This window comes from Gouania willdenowi, chromosome 6, assembly GCF_900634775.1.
Source record: "Gouania willdenowi chromosome 6, fGouWil2.1, whole genome shotgun sequence".
NCBI lineage: Eukaryota > Metazoa > Chordata > Actinopteri > Blenniiformes > Gobiesocidae > Gouania > Gouania willdenowi.
Window position 1 is genome coordinate 32,418,253 of NC_041049.1, and position 23,067 is coordinate 32,441,319.

The 23,067-nt window shown below is 38.6% G+C and overlaps 1 protein-coding gene and 1 long non-coding RNA gene across 2 annotated transcripts in view; one reads left to right on the forward strand and one right to left on the reverse strand.

Moving 5' to 3' along the window:
• The window catches only part of kcnq1.2 (potassium voltage-gated channel, KQT-like subfamily, member 1.2), a 323,859-nt gene that overhangs the window by 259,757 nt on the left and 41,035 nt on the right, over nt 1-23,067 (reverse strand). Inside the window, exons 3-6 of the mRNA XM_028450534.1 lie at nt 8,567-8,693; nt 8,392-8,470; nt 8,214-8,310; nt 3,059-3,199 (exon numbers count right to left, since the gene is read on the reverse strand). Coding sequence (XP_028306335.1) covers nt 3,059-3,199; nt 8,214-8,310; nt 8,392-8,470; nt 8,567-8,693 — 444 coding nt within the window. The remainder of the gene's footprint in view (nt 1-3,058; nt 3,200-8,213; nt 8,311-8,391; nt 8,471-8,566; nt 8,694-23,067) is intronic.
• LOC114465493 (uncharacterized) overlaps nt 22,694-23,067 on the forward strand; it is a 40,548-nt gene continuing 40,174 nt past the window's right edge. The window contains exon 1 of the long non-coding RNA XR_003674308.1: nt 22,694-22,877. This is a non-coding gene — a long non-coding RNA (uncharacterized LOC114465493). The remainder of the gene's footprint in view (nt 22,878-23,067) is intronic.

Genomic DNA, 23,067 nt, shown 5'->3' on the forward strand with positions numbered 1-23,067 from the left:
GTGTTGTGTTCAACGTGAAGAATGTAGCACAACTGAGTGTACGAAAGCAATTCAATTTGAAGTTGGAGATGCACGTCCCTTTCTACTGCACAGACCCTTCAATGATGTAGCCATCAACATAAATAGATAAAAGTGCTGTTACTTGAATGGCCTTAAAACGTAATGTTATTGTTTCCTAATTTAATGTGGCTAGTCCATCAGTCCCCGTCACATGCTCACATCTGCACATAAAAACACACTCTTTGGCAAATGCCAGAAACCATCCTACTGATCTATTGATCTTGAGTTACTACAGAAAACATAGCTGTGCAAATTACGCAGTTGGTCAGCGCTGCTTCTGAGGTGACACTTGCCATAATGCTCTGACAGGATTGGTAAAAGTTGGCCTAAACTACAGTGGCCACATTTATCAACCGTGCACAGAAAAGGTTCTAAACTTGTTCATACAAGTGATATTTAGAATCTGTGAGTACAAAAAAAAGGTATTAATTAACCGTGAGGATGAGCCACACACACAACAGAGTTAATTAATCCCATTTGTTCTAAACCACCATGCTCATGCATGCTCATGCTCATTTGCATTCAGAAATGCCTCCATTAAACATATATGGTAGCAGCAATCCCTTTAGGAATGCGTGAATTGACTTTTTCTGGTCGACTTTTAAAAGGAGAGTAATGGGTATAAATTGCAAACATTCACAAAAATAAACACTTTAAAGGAGCATAGGGCAGGATTTGAGAAAAAATAAACATTAATCTTAAGTTGTTTTTTAATGCTAATGGGTGATGAAGTGCTCTAAACCAAAGAGAATGAGCCCATACACATGTCTACTGTGTGATACATTTTGTACTGCTGTTCTGGGCTTAGAGACTGAAAGAAGACAAGCACAGTGGACTAAACTACTGTTTGATTCCACAGATGCATGCAGAGGCATGTGCATAGGTCTTGCAATAAACAATCACATGAATGACGAGTAAAAAAAAAAAAAAAGAAACGTGTCACAGTTGAAGTGTAGATCGAGCCGCATGACGCAGAATTCACCAAGCATTGGATTGTTCACCCACTAATAGGAAACGTGAGCTGGGTTTAGACCATCGTAAGACCGGTTGGTCAATTGCAATTGTGTTGTTGGAATTACTATTGCAACAACACATCATCAGTAGGGTAAACCCACCCCCATTGGACGACCCACTCTACTGAGCCACAGTCACCCTTGTTACACTAATTATTGAAATTGTGTACAATGTAACCTATTGCTGTAGTTTCTACAGTAAAAATATACAGTAACTTCTTGTTTTTGTGTTTTACAAAGTTCAACTGTACTGCAGTGCACCATGGGTAAAAACTATTTACAGTAATTAGCATCAAATTTCTACAGAGATATATAGTAAAACTACAGGAAATCTGTGTTCTCCCTGTAGAGTGTGTATTACAGTTTATTATTGTCTACGTGGGACCTCCCTCATGCACACATGGCAATTTGAAGAGGGAACAGATTTCATCCACTCATTCAGTACTGTGCGGTGTTCAAAGAAAAAAACCTCCGCAGAAGAGTAGCACACCAAGCTAGCCTGTCTGAGCAGGACCCCTATCTCCCCCTCATGGCACAGGCGTCATAGCGGGACTATGAGCTGGGGCTCTCAGCTCGACCGGCCGCTATCCCACTACACGAGGAGGACGTCCACGTGTTGGACTGCGGGGATGATGACGACGCTGACACTGGTTTTATTTCACAGGTGAAGGGAATCTAATGCATACAGAATGCTTCACAATATGCATATTTTTAAAAGCTGCCGATGTAAAGAAAGACATAAATAGAATTAACTGTAAAAATTGTGAAGTTACAGCTAATTATTGGCAATTTTAGTTGCCAGGTAAATTCTGTAATTTGAATTACAAGATAAAACATGAATAAAACAAGATACCAATTTTCTGTAATAAATAAAATAAATTGTTGTAATTCATATACAACAAAAACCTGTAAAAGTTTTGCTGTTATATATTGTAATAGTTTTACAGTAATTAAATGTGACGTTTACAATATTTCATTGGCAAATTTTTTGCCAAGTGTTTACTGTAAAATCCCCAGTAAATTAATTACAGTGCAGCTACTAAAATTATAAAATTAATTTATTTTAAAAATAATTCACAACTTTTATTAGAGTTAACAGAGAACATGTGTGAGGTTTGAGATCACTGAACACTCTGTGACTCTCCATGTTTTCTATTTGTAGTTCCACTGTTCTACCATTGGGTTTTGTGTGTACGCATGGTAAGAGTTGTGTGTATATTTACACCTATTTCTACGCACATGCGCTCAGCAGATATCCTCCATGCACAGTGCTCCTCTGCTCCTCTTAAAGCCTGAATCATGCCTCTGCTTCATGAGCTATAAGTGTATGTAATAATAAAAACACACACTTTTTGGCTGTGATTGGACTCTGTTCGATGGCGCTTCATGTGTGGTTCCAACCAATGAAAGGTTGGAACCACAGGCACTTTTTGTATGCCTAGGTTCTCTCTTGATCCATTGTAAAAACATATCTCATAAGGTATTAACAATATGATATATCGTTCACCCTCTACTTTGTTGATCTGGATTCATGACAATAAAAGATAAGATAAGTTTGCTTTAAATGTGAACACAGCCCAGGAAACACACTTTTACTAATAAATGTCAACACATAAATGTTTATATTTGCTTATTAGCATTTGAAGAGAGTAACAGCCATGTATTAAAAGGATATGGTGGATGTACTGGTTAAATGTTGAAATCAAATGTAACTTTATTTTCAAAATGACTAAAAGTCTTTCAGTGAACGACTATGTTCAAGGAAACATTACTTTTTCACATTAAAAAATATGAAAATATATGCATCAGGTTAAGCTTTCTTATTTTGTTAATTTTATACTAACTATCGCTGAGAAAGAAGTTTTTTCAGTCAAAGGTGATCCCTCACCCGTTTATCATTAAGATCACTCCTAAACTGATTTTGCATTGAGGAGTAAACATTTAAAGCTTTGCTTAAAGTGGAGAAAGAAAAAGGACTGCCTTACCACACCCCACCACAGAGCATCAGCGTAGCTAGAAAAGCCCGTCTTTCCCTCCTCATCAACCGCATCCTTCTCCGCTAAGTAGACAAAGTACGACGAAAAGATCAAACCAAGAAAGCCGATGTATAGAGTGGTGATCAGCTCCTGAAAAACATCCAAGTAGAGATTATACATCAGTGAGACAATAATCACAGGTGTAGAGACCATCTGGGGTTTGTGCTTATGTTCCTACAAAACTTGTAATTAGGTATTCTATGATAATTATCAATTCAATTACTTGACACAATAGCAAATGTCTTTCTTTTTGTCCCATTAGCCCTGCAATAAGATGCATGTCCTGATGGGTATTTCCCTAATGCACTTTTAAGTGACAATCATATTTGTTTGACAAAATGTTGCCGACTAAAGCATTATGAAAATTAAAAATCCAGTCTCACTCCAAAGCGTAGAATGACAAAAATCCTTGAAGTTTTAATAGAAATAGTTGAAATATTGTTTAGTGTTTAATATTTTCTTTCTTCCATTATTAATACAAAAATAAGCAGGAGCGGAGCGGAAGGGAGATATGAACCAATCATCAATAAAAAGCCCAGTAAAACACCGGAAAACAAATATTAGGAATAAATACTGTAGTTGTTCCCTGGTAAAGATAGTAGATCTAAGAAAAAAGTAAAATGATAAACTTGTTGATATTACAACCTGTGAATGCAGTACGGGGACGCATTTAATCCGCCTCCAATTCGATTCACGGTACTGGGTTCACGATACGATTCTCTCACGACTTATTTTACAAAAAGGGACTGTAGACAAATGATGATTGAAAAATATTCCTTTATTTTTGGGGGGAAAAAAACTAGAAAATACTGTACTATTGTCGTTTTATTTTTCATTGTCAAAAGAATCCCTTGATAAACTGTTCAAAACAATGCAATTTAACTAAAAATAAATTTGAATGAAATAAATAAAGGAATAATACAAATGAAGAAGAAGCCTATTAATTTAAATTCTGGTTCTATAGTAAACAATGCAAAACTGCATAATTATTCTTTTTATTTTTAAAAGTGCAACTGAAAATGTATTTTGTGCCTTAACAATTGGACTAAAAAAATCCAAAAACAAAAAAAAAGTCACTGCATTGCATTTACATCAGATATTTGTTTAAATCAGCAGAGGGCGCTGGTAACCCACTGGTCGGTTGGCGTGCAGATAATCTAGCAGTGAAGAAGAGATGCTATGCGCTAGCAGACAGAGCTAATAGAAAAAAGGGACTCTTACAGATATTCACGTAATACTACAGATATTCTTGAGGTGCTAAAGGGGTAAGGAATCATTAATAAACATGTTTAAGAGTAGAAGGCGACGAGAAAGACAGTAGTAGCAGATTTCACCCTCCACCAACACTTTTGGACAAGACAAAAAAAAAAAAATATAGCACCCTCTACTGTTTAAAAAAATTACTGCGATTGACTTTTCACAGTATCGATGTGAACCGTGATACCTATGAATCGATTTTTAACTGCCTTGAGATTAATCGTTACATCCCTACCGTGTGTGTTTAATAAGTCTGTGTGTGTCCGTGTGAAAGTCTGCATGTTTATGACTATTACACAGACCACACATGAGAACTGTTTTCACCTTTATTTTGATTGTCTTTTTGAATCAGCAGCTCGACAATAACACATGGTTTCAGTTTGGACTGCGGAGCGTAAGAGAGATAGAAACTAATCACCGGTAAAAAGACCATAAAACTCTGGAAAACAATCACCAGGAATAAAAAAGTTGTTCCCTGGTAAAGATATAAATAATTTACAAATTATATATTTGTAAATAATATGATCCCTACAATATAAAAAGGTTCACAATATAACTATTTTTATAGTTTCTGTTACCACTGTATCCAGAATAATAATAATCTTTCTCAACAAGAACTATTGATTGATTTGTCACATGACTGTTCCAGGGCTTGTTTGAGTTTGTTTTATTTAGTTTCACATTTACCTGGGCAGTAGCTCTTTGTTTTTTTAGACTGATGCCAACTTGTTTGTAGTTTTATTTCAGCAATTTTACAGTTGGGACCTTTGTAACTGAATACCCTAGTTACATTACAGCAACCATATTAAACTGTATCAACTAAGTGAATTAATAAAAAATGGCCTGTGTAATGGCTTTTTCAAATTAAAAAATTCTCCAGTGAAATCTGTGACCTGTTGACCTGCACAACTCAAAGAATCGGAATCGAGAAATGTTTAGAACAGGAATCAAAATTGAGAATCGGAATCGGAACCAGAATTGGTAAAATCCAAACGCTGTCCAACCCTAATAATAATAATAAACAAATAATTAATGTAATCAGTATGGTTTTAAATACTAAACAAGGATCTGTAATTTAACATCACTTCCGGTACATTCTAAGCATCCTTGGCAATACCATAGCAACTTGATAAAGCAGGAAGAAAGTACGTGCACGTCTAAATGAACAAACTACAGATTGTATACATAAACCAAATGGATGCTATGAAAAATACATTTCTCACTAGAAATGTCATCAAAACAAAGCTAAAGCCACAAGCACTCTTCATTTCCAGTGAGAATTGAACAAATGTCCGCCATGTTTTTCCTTTCTCAAACGAGATGACAAGGTGGTCACGTGACCTGACGTATGCCCCATAGATTACAATATCTACCCATTTCACAGTGGACAAGCGCAGTCATTCTAAGCTTTGGGGTCAGACTGGGTTAAAAATAAGTAAAAGGCTGCACAAAAACTATTTTCAAAAAATGTATAAAGCACATCTTTTTCTTTGTTCATAGATTGACAGTTCATCCACCTCTCAACGTTACCACTTACCGTATTTTTCGGACTATAAGGCACACTTAAAATCCTTTAATTTTCTCAAAAATCGACAGTGCGCCTTGTAATCAGGTGTGCCCTATGTATGAAATTAATATGTCAAAATGTTTTAGTACAACTTTGGTAAACTATGAAGCTGCACTGCTTGATGGATTTTTGACACTTCAGGGCTACCGTAGTCAGGCGCCTCGTGGAGTGATAGTACCTGTACTGTGCTTCAACATACTGAACTGAAAAAGAGAGTGTATTTTATGTGTTAAATCTGAACAATGTTGAGAGTTATTGTTAATGAGTTGAATAAAGTTTGACTTGTCTGACTATTTTGTTTGGCTTAATGTGTCTTAATAATAATAATAATAATAATAATAATAATAATAATAATAATAACAACAACAACAAACCGGTGCGCCTTATGTTTGAAAATAGACCCAGTCAGACCCATTCATTGATAGTGCGCCTTATAATCCGGTGCACCTTATAGCGCGAAAAATACAGTAATTGCAAAGCGTTTGTTTTAACTATACAAATGCAGTTTGCCTGTATGATGCAACATAGTAATATGAATGTCAGGTCTAAATATGAGGAAAAAAAAAGTGTGCTTCCTTGATTTACAAAAGTACATTGTTTATGAGTTTGAAAAAAATCACAACACGGCTGCAGACATTCAAAGGGAAAAAGACGAGGGCAGCCATAACTACCCTCTTATCTCCTTTTAAAGCTCTGCGTTCTTTGTTCATGTGCAAGGTGGGTGTGTGCTATGAACAGTAAATGTAACAATTACATCAGCTAGTTTATCTCCCTAAGAGGACAAGCACAGGAAGAAAATGCTGCAAAAAAAGGGTAAAATAGGGGTGTATAAAGTCCACATTGAACGGCGGCTTTAAAAAAATTTAAATCTCTTTTTTCCTTTATTTTTCGGTTTTAGATTTCTCCCTGCTCAAAACTTTAAAACTGCCGTTATTTATGAGGGGAACGGACTACTGACATTTCTTATTGTTCAATAGCACAGAGTGGACCCCCCCCCCCCCCCCCCCCCCCCCCCCCCCCCCCCCCCCCCCCCCCCCCCCCCCCCCCCCCCCCCCCCCCCCCCCCCCCCCCCCCCCCCCCCCCCCCCCCCCCCCCCCCCCCCCCCCCCCAGCTGATCCTTTATCCTACCAATGAATACAACCGATAAATAAAATAAAAAACTGTTGTTCGTTTATTGCCAATTTTATGTTTTAAAACTTTTCTTATTTATTTTTAACAATAATTTAACAGAAAACAAGTGAATAAAATGTTTCCATAATACGTGACAAGGATCATTATCATTCATATTCGGTATAACGTAGGTAAAAAAGTACTTTTGTCACTGTGATAAGAAAAGAGAAAGAATAGATAAGCTCTTACACTCCTCAATGCACTAACTTTACTAAAACTCAAACCCAAATGTAAGCTTTTATAGTAGGAATAATAGGTGATTTAGAAGCTGCAAATGCAATAAAAAGCACTTTATATACATGCCTGTCGAAGTCGACATGTTTGACAAACTGTGACGTAGTGATTACTCAAGGAAGTGCTCCATTGATTTAACTCTGACTGGTTTGATGAAGAGAAAAGCTTTTAACTTTGCTTTAAAACAATTCACATTGGATGCTGACTGCTCTGTAAAGACTTAAAACTGGAGTAATGTGTTCTGACCTCTTTGTTCTGGATAAGACCTGAGCTGCAGCATTCTGAACCAGCTGTAGCTGTTTGATGCTCTTTTGGGGGGATTCCTGTCAGAAGACCATTACAATAGTCCAGTCTGCTGGATATAAAAGCATGGACCAGTTTCTCCTGATCTTTCTGAGTCATTAAATTTTTACTCAGAAGATCTTCTGTATTTTTGCTTGTGTAGCATTTCTTTCAAATTTCTTCCAAATGCTGTCATTTTTATGGCATTTCATTTCTTTGTTACTGATGGGGAAACTTGAAGGTGTTTTTCATAGTCCTTTCATGACAACACTTTTAACCCAGTAATTTAAACTTAATTTTTCAGAAGAAAAACCAGGCCATCAAAGTATAACCATTATGAAACTGATGTAAACCGTGTTAGAGATTCTTCTAAATTACTGCCGACATAAGCAGCAGTGTTTATTAATTGTTTCTCCTTCTCCTCTTCCACCAACAGTCTATAACTTCATCAGAAAACCAGCTCAGAGGAAGGCCTGATGACAAACAACTCGCTGTAGTTAAGTGTGTTAAACTGGGACAACAATCAAAGTCAGTGAAACATCCATGACACAATACCCAGAGTCCTCATTTAACATATTTTTTTGAATTACCCACCTGTCGATGGATGAAGACTACAGATCCCAGCAGCCTCCATGTCCCCCCCTGACGATCCACATGCAGCATTCGCAGAATTTGGAGGAAGCGGATGCCTCTGCAAACACACATTAGTATTAAAATTAGCTGTCTACTATCTTAAGATTCCATCCTTTGATGTGAAAAAATGCTTCTATACCTTATAGCAGACGTAGCAAACACTTGACCATTGGAGCCGACACCCAACACAATGACTGAGGCAATGACGACGATCAAATCTGCAGTAACAACAATTTGTGTGATTAAAGAAAGTAAACAGTGTAAAATCCTTAGTGACGTATCACAGGAGAACAAAGGGAAAATGCCAGGTGCACCTATGATTGATATGGGCTTCCTGATAAAGCGGAGGCGTCCTTTGATGCCTGCGTATTTGCTGCGGCATCCTGCCGACCACAGCCGGACCACATATTCTGTGCCAAAGAACAGAACCAGCACGATTTCCTGTGGAACACATGGTGAAACAGCAAGGTCACAATAAGTCCAGTGATTCTTAACTGCTGCAGCATCAGGACACATGTTGTCATGAGCCAGATATAACAAAATGTTCCCATTCCTAAATGTAGTCAATGGAAAGATGTTGCATTTCACTTGTTGGGTCCCAGATGAGGACTTCACTGGATCAGTGTTTAATGTACAACTATAGATAAGGTATCATTTCTAAAATGATAGATTACACAGTATCATGTAATAACATGCATTTAATGCAATAAAAGCCATTATGATGAATCACCAAGATTTAAATTGAGATCAGAGTGGGTGATGACAGGTGTGTGAGGAAGAAATGAGACTTGGAGGTGGTCTGGGGTGAATAAGACCACCCAAAAAAGATGGAGATAGATAACAGGTGATGATGGCTAATATTAATGCACCAATGGCTACATGAAGAGAAAAGAGGATATCAGTGTTCTGTGACGGGTAGAATAATACCCTTGAATAACACAGTTTTGTTTGAAATGTTTAGGTATGGCACCTCACATTATCACATTAAACTCCAATTTCCTGTTTTTCTTTTGGGAAATTACATTTTCATCTATTTGTTTGGCTCCGTCTGACTGAGCTTGAATATTAAGACTCCACACTGTCAGGTAAAACCATTGGCCGTGTGGGTGGCCACCGCATCACGCCCAATGGCTTAAAGTGGCTGCTTTCTATGAAACTCAACACCAGGAGCTCTGCTGCAATAACAGGGCGCCACAAGGCCACAAAACAATGACCCGTCAATCACAGCCGCACACCACTTTGTGGCTGTAGTGTCACTGTAGGCTCGCCAAAATTCTTTGTTGCTCCTTTGTCTGTCTAGCCATTCTCATTGATTAACCGTGTTTGAAGCTTCGGATTCAGCACAAAGTTATCTGGCTAAGGGTTCCTGGAAACACTTTTCACTGAAAAGTGACAAAGTTTGTTGCAGAATACACAACACAAAACTTTCAGGCTATAATTTAACCAGCCAGACCTTCAATAAACATAAGGTGGATACTGATCACTGTTAGCATGGACAGAGCAGCTCAGCAAGCTAATGTTCGTGTTGTTTGGGAATGATGTAATGATGTCAATGCAAGAAGATTTATTTATGGTGAAGATAAGTCAGCTAACTAAAGAGATGAGTGTGTGAGGTGTGTGCGCATGCTGTGTGTGCACATGAAAAGGTACAAGGAACAAGGGACATTAAAAGTGATTGTATTTTAAATCTAACGTGATGGTTTACTACCTGCCAATGGTTCCATGGCTGCTTTGTTTGTTTCATGAAGCAGTCAAAGCTTCGTATTCAGTAACAGGAGGATATCCTACACTTCTCTTATTCATTTGCATGTTCAATTATAATGTGATGCCTGAAAATATTATTATTGAGAACTGAAATGTAACTGAAAACTGATCTATTATAAATAATCGATTAGTTATCAGTTACATTTCAGTTCTTTCTGTGTTTTATTATGTAGCCTTTTGTGTAGTTGCTATTGTTTAATCTGATGCACTGTTTGACTGTTTATTGTTCAAATATTTGTAAGCTTTAAACTACAGAAATGCTTGGAAATGCCACATATTGATTCCAGCGCTCATTGGCTGGCTCAGTTTTTTTTTCTTCCTTTTGAATAATCCTGTGGAGATACTTAGAGGCCTGTACTACGAAGATGGACGTTATGAAGTGAATAACATCTGAGCGAGAACAAAAGTCCCCCCTACTGACCAATCAGTTCTCTTGGAAAATGACCTGCCCATTTTTAGAATTGACAGCTACGTTTAGGAAAGAACGATTACTAATGGATAAATGCAACCTGTAGTGTTATCCAGAATGTTGTTACGTGTGTTACCACTAGGGGCAGACCATGCATAGAGTGTGCGTGTGTACTGCAGGAAAGGACAGGAGTGAAGAAGGTATGTGTGGCAGCATGATAATAAAGAGGCTCCGTGTTCACCCAAAGCAGCGGTCTTTATTTGTAAAAGAACCCAACACAACATGGTGTCAGAAGTGGGATTGCTTTGAGGAGATAATAGTCAGCTTTGCAATCGGCTAGCGACAATGGACGACCAAGAGGAAGCGGCAACGCCTGTTTCGGCGGCAGGAGCAGCAGCCCGAGAGACCATGCCGACAGGTCCGATAATGGCGGCGGCTACCTTTACCATTAAACCACCGGAGCCCTTCGACTTCGCAAAACCCCAAGAATGGGAGAAGTGGATAAGACGTTTTGAGCGTTTTAGACTGGCAAGTAACCTGAATAACTCTACAGATGCAAACCAAGTGAATACGCTGGTTTATTGCATGGGAGATGAGGCTGACGACGTGCTAAGAGGGCTCGAGCTAACGAGTGTGCAGCGCCAGCAATACGATGCCGTTAAAACAGCTTTTGATAGACATTTTGCTCCAAGAAAGAATGTGATTTATGAATGAGCTAAATTTAACAAGAGAGTGCAACAGCCATCAGAACCAGTGGATGCGTTTATAACAGCACTCTATGCACTAGCAGAAAACTGTGAGTATGGTGCACTTCATGAAGACCTACTGAGAGATAGGATTGTAGTGGGGCTGAAAGATTCGTCACTGTCAGAAAGAATGCAGCTTGACAAAAATCTTACACTGGTTAAAGCTATCACAATGGCTAGACAATCTGAGGAAATAAAATGACAACAGACTGACTTAAGATGTGAAGCTAGTGCCAGCAAAGCAGCTATGGATACAGTTCACGTCAGAAAAACCAAACTGAACAGGTTTAAAAACAAAGACCAAAAACAGTTCAGGTCCCCAAAGCCTCAACAGACAAAACAGGACAGTAAGACATGTTTCAAGTGTGGCAAAACACCAGCTCATGCAGCAGCACAATGCCCGGCTAAAAATGCAGAATGCCAAAACTGTGGGAAACGTGGGCACTATGGTAGGATCTGTAGGTCCAACCCGTCTGTGAATGAGGTCGCTGAAAATGCAGATGGACTTTTCCTGGGTGAAGTGGATTTTGGAGAAGAACCATGGCTAGCGGACATAACTGTGAGAGGAAACAGAGTGACTTTCAAGCTAGATTCCGGGGCGGATGTCACAGCTATTTCTGAACTTATATTCAAAGACTGCAAAGGCAAAAATGAACAGTTGGAGAAAGCACAAAAACCACTCTATGGCCCAGGTGGATCTGCACTGCATGTGTTAGGGTCTACTACAGAGACTCTCATACATGGCGACAGAAGCACGATTGAGAAAATCTATGTAGTCAGGAACTTCGTGTGGCACTACTAAGCAGAACAGCTTCTGTGAGATTGAAACTAATCGCCAGAGTTTGTAGTATAGACCAAGAGACAGTGAGTAAAGTGTATCCCAGGTTATGCAATGGTCTTGGGCTCACTCAGAAGCCATACACAATAAAATTAAAACCTGATGCAAATCCCTTTTCACTCAAGGTGCCAAGGCATGTGCCACTGCCGCTCATGGGCAAAGTCAAAGAGGAGCTGGAGAGGATGGAAAGGTTGGGAGTAATTAGTCGTGTCGAGGAGCCAACAGATTGATGCTGTGGCATGGTTGTGGCTCCCAAAAGGGACAAAGAAAAAGTGCGTATCTGTGTGGACATGACACCATTAAACGAGTCAGTGTGTCGTGAAAGATACATCCTCCCCTCTGTGGAGCAAACACTAGGCATGCTTACAGGCGCTCAGTACTTTTCAAAGCTCGACGCCAACATGGGCTTTTGGCAAATACCACTGTCCAAAGAGTCGGCCCCCCTCACCACTTTCATGACGCCATTTGGCAGATACCACTTCAACCGTTTGCCATTTGGTATTTCCAGTGCGCCCGAACATTTCCAAAATATGATGGTGACGGAGGTTACAGCGGGTCTCGAGGGAGTCGTCTGTCACATGGACGATATCCTGGTCTGGGGATCCACCATGGAGCAGCATGACAAAAGACTGCATGCCGTCCTGGAGCGAGCGGAGAAAGCAGGTGTTACATTAAATATGTCAAAATGCGAGTTTGGCAAAAGAAAAGTCAAATTCCTTGGGTTTATTGTCTCAGCAGTAGGAATGAGTCCTGATCCCGAAAAAACCCAAGCTGTTCAGGACATGAAGGAGTCGGGCAACGTGAGTGAGCTCAGGAGCTTTCTCGGGATGGTGATCCAACTTGGGAAGTTTATTCCGAACCTGTCGGAAAAAGACAAGCCATTGAGAGACTTGCTTTCAACCAAGAACATGTGGTATTGGGGGCAAGATCAACATAAGGCGTTTCACAACCTGAAACAAGAATTGTCTTCTGCTCCCGTGTTACAGCTCTATGACCCGAACAAAGTCAATGTTTGCACGTCATGGGATACCAGAGACACTGATCACAGACAATGGTCCGCAGTTTTCGTGTCGGGAAATGGAACACTTTGCAAAGGAATACTGTTTTGAGCATGTCACCAGTAGTCCCAGATACCCCCAGAGCAATGGCGAGGTGGAAAGGGCTGTCAGGACGGTTAAGGACCTCCTCAAGAAAGCGAGTGATCCGTATAGGGCACTATTGGCTTACAGAACCACAGCGCTGGCAAACGGCTACAGCCCAGCACAGCTTCTTATGGGGCGTAGACTCCGTACCACCTTGCCAATGCTTCCAGAGGCTTTGCAGCCATGTGTGCCAGATCTACGACAGGTGCGTCATGTGGAGAGGGAGAGAAGGTTGAGACAAACAGAGCCTTTCAATGCAAGGCACAGAACGAGAAATTTGGACAAACTGTTACCCGGACACTCAGTTTGGATTACTGATGCAAAAGCACAGGGCACAGTGACATCTGTCCACCAAACCCCACGGTCCTATGTCATCAGTGGACCACATGGGACAATCAGAAGGAACCGCAGTCATCTCATGCCTATACCCATGTCAGAGACTCAGACTGAACTACAGCTGACTTAGTCTAATGAGAAGAGCATTCATAGAGAGGCTGTTTCTGAGCCTAAAGCACAAGGTGTTGTCCGAACTAGGTCTGGTAGGGAGGTGAAAAAACCAGAAAGGTTAAATTTGTAAAAGTTATGCCAATGTTTCTGATATGCACAATTGCTTTAAAAATGCAATATGGGATGTTTTGCATAAGAATGTTATATTGTTCATGTAATAATTGTTCAAAAGAAAAACAAAAAATGGTATGGGTTTGTTAAAATGTAAAGAAGTTTTATTTTCCCTAATATAGTAGGTGACCAATGTGAACTGAGACAATTTCATATTCTTAATGTGTGTTGTGTGTTTACAGCTGAGAAGGGTCAACCTAACTTCAGTAAGGGGGATGTAGTGTTATCCAGAATGTTGTTACGTGTGTTACCACTAGGGGCAGACCATGCATAGTGTGCGTGTGTTGTGCAGGAAAGGACAGGAGTGAAGAAGGTATGTGTGGCAGCCATGATAATAAAGAGGCTCCGTGTTCACCCAAAGCAGCGGTCTTTATTTGTAAAAGAACCCAACACAACACAACCCTTTCATTTACCAATGACATCCTTTAGGAAAGATATAGATTTATATCTGATGGACTGATCTATAGTCAGCTGATGAAGCCTGTGTTGGGCGCTCTCTGTATGTACGGATGGATGAACTCAATCATTCATTCATACATATGCTATAGAACACTACTATTGCTGTGTGAATGTGAGAGTGATTGGGTGAATGAACTGATATGTAAAGCGCTTTGGGACTGCTTCAGTGTGGGGATAAAGCGCTATATAAATCAAGTCCATTTACCATTTACCATACTACAGTAACACAACGCGCTCTCATCCCAGTGTGTGTGTGATAAAATAGAGGAGGACTACTGTACCTGAACAGAAACAGGTCTGTGCTGTAATAAAGTGAAACTAATCAGAGCGCTGTCCGTTTATCATCCCATGGATTATTGTTGTACAATCTCACACTTTCACACATTAACAATGTCAGCAATTTCCTGCCTGCATTCCTTTCTTCCTGCTTTTTCTGCAACAACAGGAGGGCTCGAGACTGCGACCAAAATGGTCGCATATGCGAGTATTTTTTCAGTGTGTGCGAGTGAAAATTGTATCTGGTCATATCTGTGCGAGTGCGTATAAATAACCTTATTTTGGACGGAGCGGCTGAGTGCTTCGTCACGTCCCTCAGATTGCACTTCTCTTTCTTTCTCTCTCTCCGCGCTGCGGGATTACTGTATAACCGTCTAGAAACAGGCACTGCAAATTGGCTGGTAGCTAGGTTGACCGAGGATTTCTGAGTGGAGGCTGGCTTGACCGCAGTGCTGCGGATGAGGTGCACACTCACGCAACTTTGCTGCGGGTTTTGCAACAATGAATAAGCCGAGTATAAACACCAATGAGCTCCTTTGGAGTGTGCACGATCCGTGAACGGAGCCAGACATAACGAGCCCTTCACTGAGAGCGTGCTCACATTGAGAGCAGCAGTAAAAAGGAAAAATGCGCTGAGCTCAGCAATAGAGGGTACACGCTCATCAGAATCAGCATGGAGGGACCAGAACTGATGGTCTATGATGCCAGGACAGATCTGCAGCTCTGGGGCCTAATGTGGCCCTTTGACTCTTTTGCAATGGCTCCCTATAGCTTTAAAAAAAATAATAAAGTATTTTTTTACAGAGGCTATTAATGATTAATGACAAATCAAATCAAGATATAACAATTTGTTAACCTAAAATAAATCACGTTGTGCAATGACTGAGTTTTAAATCCCTGGTAGGATAAATTGACCAATAAAACACAATTCTGGAAGAAAATAGAGATTTTAATTGTATGGGAACAAATTCATTTAACCACCAATGTGATGGTTGAATATGCATGTTTTATGTATAGCAAGAAATGAGCAACCTCATGATCATGATCAAAATCTTCTTTATCTAACATTGCGTTCATGTAAACTGAGATGCATAAGAATTTGAAGATGACAGATACTGTTTTATTTCTTGATGTCAATTTATTTTATTTTAAACTATTTTTAAGTTTCCATTTACGTGATCAATATAAATCACATCAAATTAAATCAAACATTATTCTGAATCATTTTAACTGTATATAATTTAATACACTGTATTGTCTTCATTGAGAAGGTATTTATGGCTCCAGGAGGACTTTAATCCAGGTGAGATGAGGTTAAATGGTTCCTTGTAGAGTAAAGGTTGCAGACCACTGACCAGGGGAAGATGGTTAGGAGACCCCACTATAAGAGCTGGACCCTCTGAATTTAATTCCATGGGGTGAAGAAATGCAGATGCAAAGTTGGTTATGCTACTATAAACTTAATTCAAGTACAGCATTTCTGCAAAATAAAAAACAGAATACCTGTTGTTATGCTTTGCTTATTTAAAAAAAAAAATGTTACCTCATCTTAAAATTATATAAAATACATTACCTGTTATTTCAGCCACTGCTTGTTGCAGAAAAACTTAATATTGACACTAAAACATTAAAACAGTTAGCAAATATATCTCGAGTCATTGTCAATCTTTACTTCATACAAAACTATGGTACGCCATTTAAGTCAACTACACATTAGCATGCATGGCTATGCTGTACACTCTCCCCACCCCCGCTCGAAAAAAAGGTGCGACCAAATTCTGTGCTGGTGCGACCAACTGAGAAAGTTATTCGCACCAGTGGCACCACTGGAAAAGTTAGTGTAGAGCCCTGATCAACAGTGCTATTTTTGGTCTGAATTATGGATTTTAATTCTTCATATTTTTAACGAATTATTCCTCAATTGTGACGTGAGAACAGTTTGTCTATGTTTGTGATTGGTCTGATGCTGCAATCTCCGACCCTGTCACAGGAGTCTTAAGTGAATGTGTTGATATCCTCCTTCGTAGTACAGCTTATCTGACAGAGAATGTTTGAGATATCCCAGATATACTTATCCAGCTTCATAGTACAGGCCCTTAATGCACCGAATATATATATTACTATTACTAACCTAACAGTACACTATATCCTGCAACCAGTGACGTGCCGTGACTACTAGGGTTGGGTAGGCACGTTGCAAACTGAGACCACCAATGACAATTTCATATGTTTCTGCTGGCAAGTGTTAATTCAATTCAAATCAATTTTATTTGTATAAAGCAATTTCCAACAGTCATCTCAACGCGCTTATCAAAATGTAAAATTCATAAGAAAGAAAAAACCCAATAAGATCCACATGAACAAGCATTTAGCCATCTAAGAAAATCAACATCATAAACACCATTAAAGAAACATAAACAAATATTTAATATAGCCTCCATACTCTCCCAACAACATATATCTCATGACACGACAGCACATCTGTTGTTTGTGTTGGAAACACAGAAACATGGAGAAAATGACAACTCAGAACATCCTCAGTGAGTAGCATCCACAAAGTCAATCCTTCCTTTTGTTCCATTCACTGTGAAAAGTATGAAACATGTTCTGACCTTACCTTTGCTGAAGCTCTGGTAACTCAGGTGTTTGTCTCCCATCTTTTAAAAGCTGTCGTTTTTCCTCAAAACAAAGTTTCTCTATCATCTCTAGCGCTGTCATCCTGACTGTAGTGTTATCCCGCCCACTAGCTAGAGAACGTAGCAGCAGCAGTCATGTGTCATCTATTCACTAATGTGCTGTGAACTTACGTATAGCATTTAGCATAGCGCAGTTACGTGTAAAGGCAGCTCTCTACGCTGCCTTTACGCGTAAATTGATGTCACATTGGGGACCTGACTGCGCATGCGCAAACACGTAAAATCACGCAATGGGAACGGAGGCAGAGGAGCGACGTGCCTTTCGGAGGGGGCGTGGCCTCCCTCTGCCTTACAGCGGAGCGAAAAAAGAAAAAAAAAGACTGTGCAGCTGTTCCAGGAAATAGCGCTGTTTAGTAATTTGGGCTATGAAACGCACAAAATGCGGATACTTTCAAACTTATAGGTACTGTAGGCTATTGGAAATGGGAAAATAAATAATTTATAATTAAAAAAAAAAAAAAAAAAAAAAAAATTAGAATTAGAATTAAATAATCAAAATATCAATTCACCCTTGGGTAGGCACTGCCTACCTTGCCTACCCTGACGGCACGTCACTGCCTGCAACACACATACAAAATCTTTGATAATAATCTCAACAACTCACTAACAACAGTTTAAACGTATCACTAAACCGCTTTCTTCCATCTGACAAAATATTGCCCGCCTTCTGCCATCACTCTCCCCTTCTGCTCCTGAAATCCTCATTCAGGTAGATATATCCAGGATATTGTAGAACAGGCCCTCGGTGTTCAGCAGCTGATTGTCTGTTTCACAATGTGCATAACTCACTAGTATTTAAACTAATAACTAGATGTTTTACAGGATGTTTTCAGATCAATATTACTGTAAATGTTAAAAACATTTTAAAAAACAAACATTTGACCTTGTGCTTAGTTAGAACATTTAAAAAAAAAAAAAAAAAAAACCTTGTGTAATAAATTAGTCGATAAGGAAACATCAGTGTAGTTGGTAAGGAAAATAGTTGGTTAGCAAGTATTCAGATCTACCGTTGTTTTTTCAATTCATGAAAACACCTAAAATGTTTCTTTGGCACTTGTTTTTGGAGGCACACTGGCATTAATAGTGGATGAGAACCACATCTGGATAAAATTCTGGTACAGTTTAAAAAATGTGCAAAGTCCCCAGCAGCTTTAAATGGTTGAACAGAGGGACTGTTTAAGCACAATGTTATAACTACCTCAAAGGACCCAGATATCGATCAAACACCCAAAACAAGAGTCAATAAATAACAAATAAATTATAGAGCACAGCAGGCACAACAGCTGGTTGAAATTTAAAGGTAGTCTAAAATGATTATTCATAATAATTCCATGAAATAGGTAACCCAGATGTGTTTTTAATTTGCCAATGTGAAAGTGGTAATTATGGGTTTACAGAAAATAGGCGCCTGTTCACTCATCTGTAATCCTATCCAGCCGTGCAATGGATGAAGCTTGCTGTGAGCTGCTCGGGCATTAGGCTGTCAGATAGAAATCTGATTAAAAAGCTTCAGCCAAGTGTCTCAGGTGTGTGTGCGTAAATCACATATATTAATTCAGACAAAGTAGCTATCTTTTTGCTTGTTGTTGTTGTACCCATAAAAACATGGTATGGGATACAGAACCATCCATTGCATTACTAATGTAAGATAAGCTGCCTATACCTTTTCATTCATTACTCAACATATGACTGGTGATTCTGTTTGAAATGTTTATAATGTAGAAAATGTTTGTAGTTGTGTTATGATGGAATAAAACTAAACTAACTAACTATGAATGCCTCTGCATTACACTACGTATTCCGACACATTTTAACCACAACCAGCACTTCAGTGAACTGGCAGACCAAGACACAATCACATGTCTGTGAGGAGAGTTCCATATTTGGCTAAGACTGAACACAGCTGTACATTTAAGCATCAACTTCACAGTTCACCCCATCTGCAGGAGCCTCATGGTTAACACTGAGTTGTGGCCTTGAACCTAATTATTCTAAACAGGAGTGAATGGCTTTATATAATTATGAAAAGGTGGAATTGGAGTTACGTTTTTTCTTCTAACCATCTATTAATGTGTAAAAACAAGCAGGTTAGATATAACGATATGGCATCATGTTATTTTGTTACACGTTAAAATGAAAAATAATTCAGTCTTGATACTTTTCTGACACACTTCATCGGAATTCTGAATGAAACTTAATGAATATATATATATATATATATATATATATATATATATATATATACACTGTATATATATATAAAATGTGTTTCCTTTGTTTACATTGTGTGAATTACAAATTAAATTATAAGCATAAGATCAGCTCATCAAGCCTGAATAAAGTGATCCTAGAGACCAAATTCAAATGTAATCAAAGTCCACTAACTCATTAAAAAAGGAATAGAGATGGTGGGTAAACATTCAGGGGCAAATTCACTAAGACCTCAAATAAAAGGTGGTAATTCAGTTGCTTCAATAAATACTTTAGTGACGAATTTTCCTCACCTGCTGCACGGAATTCATTAAGATTGCAGCAATGATTAGTGCACGTGCAGACCGCCCATATTTAAATTAGCGTTTTCTACATGTTGTGTTTAACATGTAGGGTGAACATGAGAGCGCGGAAGTGGAAAATAAAAATTTGAAGCAATAGATTGGGAGGTGTTAGTAGAGGAAACGAAAAAAAAAATGAATGAATTACAGCAACGATCCCGCAGTGGAGAAATGTGCTTGGATGTGACTGTGAGTGATGATTGCGGCTGATTGAATGCATGTGTGAGACAGTGACCCACGGAGGAGTGATTGACACAAGCCCAGCTTTTTTGCACACACAGAGCCTTTTTTCATCTGCGCTGTGTTTTCGGTCAACATTTACTGCAGCAATGATCTCTGTGTGTGTGTTTGCACCTGCTTTTCAGTCTTACTGTTTTCTGAACCTAAACCTATCACCGCACACAGTTCCAGATTTGATAAATCCCATTGCTCCCCTTGAACTAATTTATTTGCATTTCCTCCTCCCATATTTTTCCTCCCCCTGGGAGATCCACCTACTATGCATATTTATTAGGGGGAAATGCGTTAATGGGTTGAGGGCGCATTGAGAAGCGCAGCGGTGGTGCACTCCTGATTCCCTGGGCTTTGTACTCTTTATTAGTGCGTGGAGTGACGTTTGCACCTGTTTTAATACCACTAAACCTTGAGTGAATATGCCACCCAGTGTGGATAGTTGTAGAAGAATTACACAATCTGAGCACATCACTTGAGTTGTCCTACCTTTTGGTTGTGTCCGAAATGGCACACACCGTACAAACTCATTAAGTATATACTGTCTACTAGGGATGTAACGATTAATCGTAAGGCAGTTAAAAATCGATTCATAGGTATCACGGTTGATATTTTCAAAGAAAATATTACTTTTTAACTCCTGTGAGGAAACAAAATAAATAAATAATAATTAAACAAAAATGTATGTAATAAATAAAGTAAGATAAGTTGTAGTGACATGGATTATTTTGACCACTCTTTTAATTATTTATGTCATATTTAGGGATGTAACGATTAATCGTAAGGCAGTTAAAAATCGATTCATAGGTATCACGGTTGATATCGATTTTCTGAAAATTGAATCGCAGTACTTTACAAGTGTAAGCGGCAGGCGGAGTCTGCTAATACTTTCTTACTGGCCGCCTTCTACTCTGAAATATGTTAATAAATGATTCATTACCCCTTAAGCACCGAAAGAATATCTGTAATATTACTTGAATATCTGTAAAAGTCACGTTTTTCTATTAGCTCTGTCTGCTAGCATAGCTTCTCTTCTTCACTGCAAGATATCTGCATGCCAACCGACCACTGGGTTACCAGCGCCCTCTGCTGGTCCAAACAAATATGACGTAAATCAGTGTAATCACGTTTTTTTTTTTTTAAAGTCCATTGTTTTATTATTATTACTAATTATTATGCAGTTTTGCATTGTTTATTATATTAAATTAATAGGCTTCATTTTCATTTGTATTATTCCTTTATTTATATCATTCAAGATTTATTTTTAGTTAAATTGCATTGTTTTGAATTGTTTATCAAGGAATTCTTTTGACAATGAAAAATAAAAGGAAAATAGTACAGTATTTTCTAGTTTTTTTCCCCAAAAAAAAATGTGTCTACAGTCCCATTTTGTAAAATAAATTGAGAGAGCATCGTATCGTGAACCCAGTATCGTGAATCGAATCGAATCGTATCGGGAGTTGAGTGAATCGTTACATCCCTACTGTCTACTATTGTATATACTATATATAAGTATGATAAGGATGATGGTTGATGATGACCATTCCCATTCAAGTATTTTTCCAAGTTTCCCAAGATGCATTTCAAACCTACACCGACAAAAACCTGAAGCACACTGAGGCTAAATATCCCTGTTGATTCTCCACCTTTGAAAGTTCTGAAAACATTTTAAGCAAGAAAGTGACCTCGTAGAATATCAACATGTGGTCATTGGATTTATAAAAACTTGCAAAAAACACATTTAATTCCGACATTACAGAGATTTCCGGAGACTCATGTGTGGACAGGTGTCTTTTATACAGGTACCGAGTTCAAACTGTTGCAGTTATTACGGGTAATGAATGGAGAACAGTAGGGCGTCTTATAAAAAAACTAACAGGTCTGTGTGAGCCTGAATTCTTGCTGGTTGGTAGATGATCAACTACTTATTTTATGCAATAAAATGCAAATTAATTATTTAAAAATCAAACAATGTGTTTCTGTGATTTTTTTTTTTATTCCATCTCTCACATTTAAAGTGTACCTACGATGAAAATTGCAAACCTCTCCAGTCTTTGGCAGTGGGAAAACTTAATTTTATAATCTTGAGTAATTTAAATTCATTGCCTAACAATATTTGACAATTTAAACTGATTTTGATCTATGACTGAAATCAATGAAAACAAATGAGCTTAAACAACAAAACTGTTTATTATTTACATCACTGAGTGCTAATATAATGTGCAATATGAATAAAGAATATTATGATTGCATTGTTCACAAAGTACAAACTTAAATTTAAGTAAGCTGCTACATTCATGCTTTTCCAGATATTTTGTAAACTATATAAAACAAACTTGTTTTTGTGGAATAAAATGAAAAAATAGCACAGACCAACTGATGAAGCTGATAAATTTAGTTTGAAATTGTCTTTCTACATAGCTGTTCATAAGTTGGGTCAGATGATACCGTTTCTAGCCCCACATTATCCATCATTGAGAGTGGTCGACTGTACACTACAATCATTTATCCAGTGAGTTTGTTCATTTGTCAGTCGTGGACTTATTCATTTTGGCTCTGAACCCTGTCATCTTGAGTGTGGATTGGCCGCTTGGAGCATGTTGTAGCTGGCACTGTCCGAGTGTCCGTACTAGCTGTAGCTGTCCATACTCTTTCTTGCACAATTTGCACACAACAGGGTTTTTGTTTTCCATCGAAGGTCTTTCTCAGAGATTATGTAATGGTTTAGTGTTATTAGCAACATACAAAACCCTGAGAGCACAGAACAGCTACAAATTAATGGGACGCTCACACTGAAACCTCTGAATCCCAGACCGGTCTGCCCCAAAATATTTTGATCAAACGCCACAACAGTTGGGGGCTCGTCTTGAGATCTAAATACATCAGATAATGAGGTAAGTGCAGAAGTTTCCTTCTTAACATTTCAGATGGAAATCTGTGCCTTGCCTGTTAAATGATTGACTAGATAAAGAACTCCTTAAAATCTTAATATGTGGTGGAAAAATAGTGGAAAAATTAAATTTTTTCCCCCCAAAACTTTCTCTTGTTGCTGGAACACATTGTATTTTTTACTATAAATCTAAA